Source organism: Telmatherina bonti (genome assembly GCF_933228915.1).
Source record: "Telmatherina bonti genome assembly, chromosome: 21".
NCBI lineage: Eukaryota > Metazoa > Chordata > Actinopteri > Atheriniformes > Telmatherinidae > Telmatherina > Telmatherina bonti.
In genome coordinates, this window is record NC_136630.1 from 20,645,749 (window position 1) to 20,658,091 (window position 12,343).

Below are 12,343 nucleotides of genomic sequence, written 5' to 3' on the forward strand. Positions count from 1 at the left end.
TGCGCTCTGTCACAGATACTTCCACCAGGAAGGGTAAAGGTGCCAATGTGAAGAGGATGAGGCTTGCGCATTTCGCCCGCTGGTCCGAACCGACTCGACCCGGTCTACCTGGACTCTTGCGGATGATTTTGCGCCTCTGAAAATCTCGCCTGAAAACACTTCGCGAGCCACGCAGGACTCTTGATGTTGAAAACACACCGTTTGAACGCTGAATCCTTTACTCAAGACGGCAAGCGAGGATGGCTCCTACTTGTTTAATGTTTATTTCATTAGATTGGCGTCCAGTCTAATAAACATCATCAGTGATGTAGTCAGCCTGTTCATCTGCGTGCTCATCATTTGCAGTAAATACTCACATCTGCTTAAAAGGGAGACCATGAAGATGATCCTCCTGCGCAAATTCCGGGTTCTGATCCTCATGGTGTTCCTTATTGCATGCTCCATGCACATAATGATAGACTTGCTCCCCAAGCTGGAGAGGCACGGCAGCAGCGGCTGCTCCTGCTCCCACACACCGAGCGAGCAGCCTCAGAGCTGGGGGAAGCAGGGCTGGCCTAACAAGCACACTCTGCGGATCCTCCAGGACTTCAGCAACGAGCCCAGCTCGAATGTTTCCTCCCACTCCCTGGAAAGGATCCCAGTTCCAGGCGACAAAGCGCAGGTTCTGGGTAGGCTTGGTCAGCAAAGCGCTGACAGGAAGAGACAGTTCATCCAGGACGCTGCTTTGACTAAACACATGCCTGTGAGGGGTTCAAGGTTGGCGGCTCTCTTTGACGAACCTTTATATAAAAGATCCCTGCCACCTCTGACAGATGAGGATACCTTGTTCAACGTCAACACAGACATCAGATTTGACCCCAAAGCAGCAGAGGATCAGGCATGGTAAAGTGTTTTTGCTCCTTGAAAGCAAACCTAAATGAATTCAGTGTCCAGTTCAGTGCATCAGAAGAACGGTTTTGTCTTTTGCCATCATATTTAATGTCAGCCTTCATCTGCTGTCATGTTATGTCCCTGCAAAACCTGAAATCCCCCCTCTCTTTTTGTTCTTCTCTCCTACTTCCTCCTCTCATCCAGGAACGGGGAGGGCAACGTGGAGGAGTTCAGTCCCACAGGGGAGCTGACGGCCGATTCCTACCCCAACTGGCTCCGCTTTCACATTGGGATTAATCGATATGAGCTGTACTCTAGACACAACCCAGTCATTGATGCTCTGCTGAAGGACCTGCTGACCCAGAGGATCACCAGCGTCGGTGAGTCAGAAGTCAACAGGAGAGGTGGTCTAGATGGTAACTTATGGCAACCTGGTAGGAGGGTTACATTTAAGGTTATACACATGTATGTATAAGTTTTATTGGTCACAGTGATGAATAGTGAATGTAAACTTCCAGGAAGCTTTTATAACTGACTGCAACTAATGGAAATCCTTTAAAAACAAAGCAAAAAAAAACAACAAAAAACCCTGATTTGACATTAGTTTTCAGTATTTGTTGCTGGGTCCATTCACTGCAAGGTAAACGGCTGGTTTGATTCTGTCTGAAAATATTTCAGCAGCTGAAACATCAAATAATGCAATAATAATACAAATTTGACCTAAATGCTCAGATAAATAGCTCAATCTGGCAACGGTGAGCAGTAAGCCAAAGGGGAATCTGTCCGCCAACATTCATTCTGTTGGTTAGAGGTGAGAGGAGAGGAAGAGCTGTAAAATGTGCAAACAAGTTGGAGCTGAAACACCACCATAAACAAACACACGAGTATGCTGGAGGATGTGAGCAAGCTGCAGGCCGTCATACAACCTAATCTGATCAGCCTGCACACTCCTGCCTTTACAAGGCTGACTGAATAATGAAAACACCCCGGCTCTTTGTCATGCATTTCCTCAAAAGCGTCACAGAAGGATACATCAAGCTGGAGAGAACACCTGGTCCCGATGCAAATCACACTGCGGTTTGAATCAAATCAAACGCTGGGGCTCTGGATCTGATAGACAGCCACTGTAAATCTGGCTCTCAACGATGTATGCTAAAGAGTCAAACACCAGACTGAGGTGATGGTCCATGCAAGCTGGGGTTGTATTGAACCTATTTCTGCTTCTTTTTAATCTGGAGGGGATTGTATTCCCTGTCCAGCTCACACATTCCAAGAGTGCCTGTCGACTCAAGGTCGCTCATCTTTGGCTTGCTGTATGAAAGTATTTCAGACTTCAGGTTTATCCTCCTACGACAAAAATGTAGCTGCCCTATAGCAGAGATTAAATGCTTACCAAGGAGAAGGATTAGCTGTTCATAAGCTTGCTGCCTTGCTTGGTTAGATGGGAGGGATATGTTTCTTTCTTTTCTGTCTGCTTGGTCAAGAAGTTGGATTTTCTCCATCTTGCTTTTTAGCCTGGGTGGATAGGAGTTTGTAGTTCTCAGCATCTCTTTCCAGCTAAATACATAGTGGCTGAGTAATTACAGAGTCTTAACACAGGCCCGAGGCAGAATACCAATAGAAGCCAACAGCAGTTGTCTATTATCTTTAGGATAGGAATGCTTGGACACGTTATAGACTATAACCTCGTGTCAGCAACCTTCATGAAAGCAGACACAGCGTGCATAAGCAGCTGATCGGAACAGTCCGTCACTTTGATGGTCAGAGAGCGTGAACGGAGTGGAGGTAGGAGGAGAACACTTCTGCAACAACAGATCTTGAAAACTAACTGTGGTTCACTGTATGTGGGTTAAAACGAGACATTATATCCATGCCCCCCCTGCATGCATGAGTTCCTAGCAATTACAGTTACAGTTGCCTTTATTTAAAACCTCCTCATGAACATGCAAAACTTTACCCAGCCGCATCTGAGGCCAGATATTGATTTTTTTTTTGCACGATTTTTTTTTTTTCTCTGTACACGGTTTGCTTGTTTGTATTATTCCCATATGTAAAAATAAATGAAAACATTGACTGAGAGGCTGTTCCATGTCAAAATGCCTCCAAAACACAGCAGCCAATCGATCAGTGTAGAAATAACTGGTGCAAAGGCTGCTTTGCTTTCTCTGTGAAATTCAGCATTTTAGTCTCTGTACCAGGCCTTGTCCCAGGAGTACCTTTAGACTACATTATCATGTTCAAAAAGGGAGAAAATATGGGTGGTAGAAGGATGAATAAAAACACAATGAGATGGAAGGGGAGAAAGAGAGATAGACCCTCCAGAGAGCAGACAGAGAGAGTAAACGACAGTGTGTTAGACGAGTGACGACTGTCCTTCACTGAACCCTCACTATCATTTCTCATCAAACAAACACTGTGACATTAGATCTCAGACTTTTCAGAGCTCAAGCAAACACACACACACACACACACTGGTGTACAAAGACGCTTAGGCTACATGAGCAAACTGACTTCAACAATGTGTAGCTCTAATACAATGAGGAAACTGATGTTTGGCTGCGTCATGAAACTTTAGTCACATTGAAATCAAATTAGCAGATGAAAGATGAGTAATATAAGCTAAATATACTGTTTGTATTTTGTAAAAAGAGCATTTATAGATAAATACTATCCATGTTTCTGTTGACACATGTTAACAGTAAAAGCAAAATATGAAAATAACTTTTGATACAGATCCATGTGCATGAATTTGATTAAATAAGCTAAATATTGTAATCAACTTGGTCGTATTTAAAATGCAATTAAAAACATTAAGATTAATGGTGAAATAATTGCCCTGTGAGTGTCCTTGCTATTCCATTTTTTCATAAATTAATGAGAATAAAAATGTTGTTGTGATGTTAAATCCACTTCATGGCAGTTAACTTATGATAATAAAGTAAGAGTTTCTGCTCATTTGGACAAATTTAATGATGGTAAAAATCCTGTCAGACATTTTTCTATTCTATTCTATTCTATTCTATTCTATTCTATTCTATTCTATTCTATTCTATTCTATTCTGCAGTCATTTAGCAGATATCTTCTCCAAAGCAACTTACTTCTGAGAGTCAGAACAACACAAGCAAGAAATCAATCATGTGTTCAAACTGCAATCTTGGGTTAAAAAGTAGGAAACATGTTTTATTTTTTAATTCAGCGTTGCAGCCTTCTTAGTTTAGGAAGAAAATGAAATTTTTGGTGGTGTTAATTGAGGTGTTAATTCATGGCTAATTATGTGTGAAAGAAACAATAAGAACAGAAGTTTTTCCTAATCTGGAAATCTAAAGAATCACTCAACTCAATATCCAAGGTGGTGCTGACTTGTCAGAGCTGGGCAGTGGGAACAAGGTTTATCTAACAGTATCATTTAGCAGAATCTTATTATCCGTGTAATAATGTCAATTCAAAGGCTCATCTGTTTGAAATGGTTTATTAAATTTCGGTGCAAGAACATCTATTGCTGCTTTGCAGCTCCCTTTTGCCTCTATTTGTTATACGTTGGCCATTTCTTTTACACACTCTGCAAAGCTCTCTTGTGAGATGTGTGTGCATGTTTTTCCCAGTGACACATGCAGTGTGTGTCACAGAATTGAACACAGCAGAAGAAAGGAAGCGAAGTGAAAACATTTCCTAATGATAACTCATAATTTAAATAAATTCCCAAAAAAAGCTTCCACACAAATGTCATCTGGAAACCAGTCCTCTCTCTGCATTTCACACGGATTCTTCCAAATGCTGGAAAACCAAGTGGCACTTTATGTCACTGTGTTGTTTTGAAACTTATATTAAGGCCGAAGCCATTTAGTCTCAGTTCGTAATCACACGTATGAACAGACAAACAGGTCCAGCAGAGTTCCACAGGGTTTTGATCTGGTGTCTCCTCTTTTTAACAAAGACATGCCTCCACTCAAATTATGCAGAACTACATACTGTCAGAGTGACACACACATTACACAAACATATCAGGAACATATTCCTTTGCACTCATTAACATTTTGACAGTTTGGCTGGGAGAATGCATACAAAACTGTCTGTTGAAGCCACAAAGACAAAAAAGTGGGTGTCGCTGTCACTGTGGACTCAGCCTTAACTTTAAACCCCCACGTCAAGAATTGTAAGAACATTTCAGGGACTGAAAGAATGATGTCTCAGACTGAAACAGCTGCTCTATGTTTGTGTTTCTGAACTACATTGCAGTGTTTTACTTTTCTAAAAGACTGAACAGATAGCTGCCGTGAATTCATGTCAGTTCAGTTCTGCAATGGTTATTCTCACTTCACGTGTTTTACAAATTGTTTTTTTTTTTTTAACTGCTGCTAGCTTTTGCTGTCTGTAAAAATACATCACAGATCTTTTGTCACAGGTTATGAATCTTCCAGACAGCCTGTAGCAACCACGACAATTGTGCTTCGAGTTCAAACTAAACCCTTCAGTTTTTGTTCATTGTACAGTACAACAATAACCTCTGTCAGCTTATATAAAGGTAATTATTGTGGTCTCTGTTTAACCCCAACAGCAATGAAGTCTGGAGGCACTCAGCTGAAGCTCATCATGACTTTCCAGAACTACGGCCAGGCGCTGTTCAAACCCATGAAGTAAGCTGTTCTGCTTTTCAACACAACTGCGTAATGTGTGGCGTCTGTGGGAAAAATATTTCTTCCAGATTTCACTTTTCTTGTGACAAAATACACATTTTCTCCTGCTCCACCATATAGAAAGTTAAGTTTCGTCTCCATTCTGTTTAAGAAAAAGCCATCATTGTGTGCCGTCTCATCATGAAACACCAGCTTTGGGTCTTGACCGACTTCCTTTTTGCATCCCACCGCCTACTTATTCTCCTCACAACATCAATCTCATTTCCTCATTCGCCTCTATGGCGATATCAAATTGCTTTCATTTCAGCACAACCTTGGTTGGATTGAAGGCCAGCATCGTTCTGCTGTGTCAGAGCCAAATGTTGAATAGGCATTTCACCTCATGTGGCTTTCAGGTGACACGTCGCATTTTTTAGTGGCTGCGCTGGAGGTCCTCTGCCTTCAGGCGTCGCTTATCCAGACAGATTTATCCAGGCAGATATTTGATTTGATCTTCTTATTCTAGTTAAGAGATTTTTCCTGAAGCTGATTTGAGTTGTTGTTAGTATTTGTTTATAAAATTGATTAAATGCTAACTGCTTGTCGGTGCTGTTTTTTCTTTATTTTTTTACTTTAAGGTGGGCTTACAGCATGGCTTTGCTATCTCTTTTGGTGCAGGGGAAGAAAAAGGCAAGGAGTAAGGGAACTTTAAGGATATCTACTGTACCCAGGGGTTTAGTTCTAATGACTGAAGTGATCTGTGGACTTATCATATTGAGCCAAGTGGATGTCAGAAATGTTCATTTAGTCACTGAAATTTCTCAACATATAATAAATGAATTGGAACATTCAGAAGGCCCAGAGGTGAAATCTTGATCACTCTGATGATTACACGACTTTCCCTCTTGGATCACATTGACTGTTAAATATTAGATGAACTGCAATGAATTTGCCACAGATATTTGTGTCTTTTAAAGATGAGCTGAAACCACTTTGGACATTTGAGTGCCTTCTTTAGATAAAAAATGTATTTGCCCCTAAGGTTTGTTCACAATCAATATCAGCAAAACTGATATCCTTCCAAGTTTACTTCTGTTAATGCTCTGACTTTTCTCTCTGAGTTCTCGCCAGCCAGTAAAAACCAGTCCAATGTCGACTCGTTTCCCAGTTCTGCCACTTCCTCTTTATTTTTCCACTGAATGACACTTGGTGGACGTCATAGAACGTTGATATCCAGTCGATGACAGTTGCAAAACGCAGCCGTCACGTGATGCTCTGCGGTGGAAGCATAAAGGTTGTAGGAGTTTTTGGCATATTCAGCCAGCAAACAGCTCTGTGAATCTGCATGCTGAAGGTCTCTATGCCGTTAAAATGAGTCTGAAGCACAAATTCTTATGGCTGGAAACTTGTGTAGCCTTCTTTTACGTAATCTCTGTTTTGAGTAATTTCTGCCTCCTAGAGAAACAGTTCGTAACCTAATCATACTTATAACCTCTTGCTGTTCAGTGTCGATGCAGACCATTGATTTGACTCTTCCAAAACACAGTTACATCTTTTCCACTTCCATAAGACACATCCTCTGGCTTGTTTGTTTTAGGAGTGGTTAAATAACCATCGGAAAAGGATAAATCACTGCAACGCTTTTCTGTAAGAGGCTCTTACCTGGATGATTGCTCAAATCAAGGTGGTAACATTTCTTTTACTCAGGCAGTCTACTCTGCCATTATTTTTTATTAGCAATCATCTACCGTGCTGCAATACATGATTATAGAAGGCTTCAGAATTTTAACTGCAAAGCTCCCAAGAATCAATTAACTATGATGCACATATCATCTATGACATGCACAGAAAGGTAGACTTACAAAGGTCAACAAGTGTGTGTCCTTTTCAACTAATGTCTATAATGCAGCCTTGGCTTGAGGATATACGTCTATCCAGCAGTGAACACACCCCACCGCTGGATTCCGTGAAGTATTTGATTAATTCACATTTCCTTTGTGCATGCTGTCATATTTAGACGATAACGCACCCCCAGAGAAGTGCTCTTTGCTCCTAATCCCACCTCGATTGGTGGATTTAAATGTCAGCCATCTTTTGTTATGGTGATTGTAATTTAATTGTGGGTTAATGGTTCTTTACACGGGCTGTTTTCCATCCTCTGCATGTCAGCTCGGAGAGAGAGGTTAAGCCTGTGGATGATAGGTAGGAGGCAGGGCAGAGAAGCTATTCACAGACTTTGTAATTACTGTTTCAGTTGTACCACACTAAGTCAGGCCATATGCAACAAGCCTAAAATCATCCTGACAGGCTGGGAAGAGCTGAGATGAGGATGAGGTGAGAGGAGGGAAGAAATGGCAGAGAGAAGTCAGGAGAGGCGAGGGGGAAGGATTGGGAAGGACACGGGGTAAGGAGTGGAGATAGTTGTAAATGCACATTCAGTGTGCGAGTCCACAGATTATCACAGCTTCAGACGTTGAACCAGGGCAGAGATGAGAAACGACATTTTCCGAGAAACGCACTGAACAGTAGTGTTGGATGTAAATCTGCTATTTGACAGTTGTAGTTGTCAGAGCTGTAGTGATGCTTGATAATCCTGAAACAAATGTCAAAAGCTAGAATACACTTGGACTTTAACAAAATAGGACAAGCATCGCTCACATGTGCGAGTGTTGACAGCAGTTAAAAGTTTTGACAGATTTGCACAGCCAGTTCCGCTACTTGTCTCTTTTACCCCTTGCATGACACACACATGCCAGCATTCACACAAACTCTGCATTCATTTAACGCACAACATCATCTCTTTCCTCGAATCTGCTGGTGTCTTTCCACATGGTGCATCAAAGAGACGGAGGCTGGGAGATCAAAGACTTCTCTGCCTGTGCTCCCATGTTCAGCTCCACTCAGCGCTAATGCAAATGCGCGCTGGGCAATCAGGACACGGCATGCATGCCTGCCCCGCCGTGTCTCGGTAACGATCGACCCTCCAGCCATCAACATTCGTAGAAACCTACATTTGGTTATCAGCTTCTCTGTCTCTTTCTCATTCTTAGTCTTCCCTATCATTTTGACGCTGCAGGCATTCAGTATTGATCCTTGGAGTATACTTGCCTTTCATTTTTGCTCAGAGAGGGAAAAAAAAAAAGATCAGATACCATAGTCAGTAAGTTCTTTTTGCGTAGGCACCCTTCTTCTTTATGTGTTGCACAAACAAACTGCAACTGAGATGCCACAAAATAGCCTATGGTGCCTGCCCACTGTGATGCAACAGAGATGAATCACGTTGACTTGTTCCATCCTTCCAGACATGGAGGTTTGTCTTGGAATATTTGTTAAGACTGCAAGCTTTGCAGGATTGGAAAGACTTTAAGGGATGAAAATGAAAATCCCAAATGATGCCCACCCGGGTGTTACTTAAGCTCACTGATGACTAAGCTCAGTTATTTTCTTCACCATTTTCTACACCCAGTTGTGATGTGGTCGTGACATAAAAAAAGCATGAAATACAGTGTTTTCATACTGTCTGCCTTTTTGCATGCATTTACCTATCTAGCAGGATAGGGATGTATATCGATAAACATAAGGTCTCAAGCATGTAGACCTTTTGTTTGTTGAAGAAGAACTGTACACACTTCCTTAAATGACTCAAGTGTCTTTTATACAATGAGAACAAGAGAAAAATGGTCCCAAATGCCACAAACTTACATGTTGTGTTAAATTACATCAGAACTAAACAATATTGTGGGATAAATTGTTCTTGTGATTTAACATAAGGACTATTGCAAATAAATGAAAAAAAAAAGCACTGCCTCTGGACCACATGGCAGCTCCTGTGTCCGACTCGCAGCAGTCTGACTAGCACTTAAATATGATTTCTTGCTTGTGTTGCTCTCACTCTCAAATGTAAGTCGCTTTGTAAAAAAGCATCTGCTAAATGACTGTAGAATAGAATAGAATAGAATAGAACTAGGATTTTACTGCACGAAACTTGGGGGATGTGCTTTCTGACCAAGTTTTTATTAGTTGTATGCTCACATGGTGTTTGGGTGGATTTGTGTGTATGATTTCTACAAATGACACTACAGTAAAAGAAACTAGTCTACACCTTTTTTCTGCACAAGGCAGTTAAGTTGTATATGATGTGGGGTGGGACTGAACTTCCCAGTCAATCCCCCCGCCCCTCCGATGCATCCCTTCTGAACGGACTAAAAGTTTTATAGAGTGGCTATGATGCCAAATCAGGTGGATGGCAGAAACAAATACAAACAAAATAATTCTTTCCCCTTTGTCAAATTTGCTACTCATCTCCAGACTGCAGCGATTTCTTCAATTAGTTTATTGACAGCCAAACTGATAGTAGCGTTCCAGAAACGCTACTATCATTTTACTGTAGTAAAATATTTGAAAGAGCACGAAAGAATGAAACAAACATCCTCGGACAAACACACTTTAACAGTTGTAATGATTTTAATTTATTATAATCTATAATAAAACTTTTACTATATAATAAAGCTTTTATAAAAGTGGCAAATCTTATAAAGCAACCAGATGTGGCCCTCATTTCAGTATTAACAATTATGACAAACAGTTATTCATCAAAATTCAATATTTAAAGTGTTGAACTTCTTGCAGCCTCTGTTTGTTTTCCTATTAAACTTCAAAGTAAAGTACTTTTTTTGTTGTTCTTAAAAAAAATAAGACCAATCTGCTTATCTTCCTTTGTGAAAGTAGTCAAGTGTTGCCTTCTGTCTTTGGTGTGAGGGGGAAATTGAACTGGCATCTGTATGACCCCCCCTCTATAAAAGTAGCCCGTTGCTTTACATAAAACAGCAGAAAAACACAAGAAGACATTGAATTATGAATAACATAAAGACTACAGGAAAGCATAAAATATACACAAAAGCATGCATTGAATATAAGAGAAACCTCAAAGAAGCATGAAAAAACACTTGACTGTGAAGGAAATACTCAAAGAGCATTGCACCGTGCTGTTTACGCACTGATCTTTAGCAGCGAGGTTCAGCAGCTTAATGGAGATTGAAACAAACAATAGCTTCAAGTGGTTTATTTCGCACTTTGGCAGACTCAGTGTTTTTCCTGGTGGAGGTTCATATTCAGTCTTTGTTGCTTTTTTTTTGTGGCTTCATAATTACACCCTAGGTAGGGGTTCAGACTGTCATGACTAAGCTAACAATTCATTTCCATGTAAAATGAGGTTTCTTTAAGTGTTTGTTTGATAAAACTTCAGCGTGAGATGATTACTCACTGCATGCAGCCTGAGCCGTCTCTCAGTGACTGATGTCCAGTAATGAAGGTTGTCTATATGGACAGCTAAGTACATATACAAGGACAACTGAGTCATTATCCAGTTATGATGACCACTGGCTCATGGTCAATCACTTTCAGAGGGTCAAAGACTATGGCATTCAATGTGGGATGGGTAATGTCACAGTACTTGATGGAGGTGTCAGTCACAGACAGGCTCAGTGTCCGTATGTAGTGTCCTCAGATTCACAGTAGCAAGGGTCACCAGTTACATTTGTTCTGGTCAGAAGCTGACAATGGCTGCTGTCTGAGGCCGTACTGGTAGTCCACAGCAGCAAAATGTTAAAAATGGCTCAGTAAAAAGTAGGGGTGGGAAAATCGAATAAAAAATCTAGATTTTTTTTTGCAATATTTTATTCTAAAATCATTTTTTTGGTTTTTTTTTTCCAAACAAATAAAAATAATCTATTATAAAATGTAGACGCTAAAGCTAAGCGTTAAAAAGGGGAGGAGCTCATTTGTCTTTTTCTGGTAGAAATCTCCATTTTCCTGGCAGTGAAATAAAAATGTATGCAAGTAATATAACAAGAACTACAAATACCTGCATATATAAGTAAATGTGTCCTTTGTGATGTGTTTGTGTTGTACCTCATAGTGTTTTATACCTGACCATCAGTATGTTGAAAACAGCCCTGTTCTCTCCTTCCCCCTGTGTTTTTTTTTCCTCCTTCTGTCATCCTGACTTTGTGCTGGTCTAGATATCAGTCTGAAAGCACACAAAACCAATTAGATGATGAGCAGAAATGATCAACGAAGGGAGGCGTGGGAAGGCCTGGTGATTGATATAATGATGGTTGTCGGTTCCTTCTTGCTTCAGCTTAATTGTATCGCTTGTCAATCAGTCGACAGTTAGCTCAGTGACAAGCAAATCAATTTGAGCATTCCTAGAAGAGATCTCTGCTCCATTTTCCTCCGCCTCTCCTCACCGCGTGATCTATATCAGCGTTGATCCGGTCCATGAGAAATTTTTGACTGGCGTGCCATGCAGACAAGAGACACAAGCCTCATAATGTCACCTTGTTTGAGTCAATAACATATTGACAGCGGGACAAACAACAGCCTGGAGGAAATGTCTGTGTTAGATATGAAATATTAGTGGGAAATTGGCAAGATGTGAGAGCTGATGTTCGCTCATCAAGCCGTGGGAGGTGAAAGAATAAGATGGGAAGAGCTTCATCTGAAGTATTCTGATGGCATGGCTGAAGTAAGAAGACATTATTATCCAACCTCAGATGTGGCCAGATTTAAACTTCATTGAGACAAAAGATTAATAATAATAAATAATAATAAAAATAATAAAAAAAATCAGGCCAGTTTAAAACTTGTTCTTGCATATCCAAGCTGTCAAACGAAACACCAATACGCTCTTTTGCCAACCTCCTTTTTTTTTTTTTTTTTTTTTACAACACAGTTAGCTTTGCTTGTTTATTTGCAAATGTGTGTATTTGATTTTGTTTCGTGTCACACTCCATTCAAAGGTCTCTTGTATCTCTGCATTGACTTTGAGTCAGGAAATACAGGGATGAACCGCCTCAGG

At 40.6% G+C, this 12,343-nt stretch overlaps 1 protein-coding gene across 1 annotated transcript in view; it reads left to right on the forward strand.

Moving 5' to 3' along the window:
* Positions 1-361: 361 nt before the first annotated feature.
* fam20cb (FAM20C golgi associated secretory pathway kinase b) overlaps positions 362-12,343 on the forward strand; it is a gene marked incomplete at its 3' end in the record, with an annotated part of 53,000 nt that continues 41,018 nt past the window's right edge. The window contains exons 1-3 of the mRNA XM_079260395.1: positions 362-882; positions 1,075-1,250; positions 5,427-5,505. Of these exons, the coding sequence (XP_079116521.1) occupies positions 377-882; positions 1,075-1,250; positions 5,427-5,505 (761 nt within the window). The 5' untranslated portion in view covers positions 362-376. The remainder of the gene's footprint in view (positions 883-1,074; positions 1,251-5,426; positions 5,506-12,343) is intronic.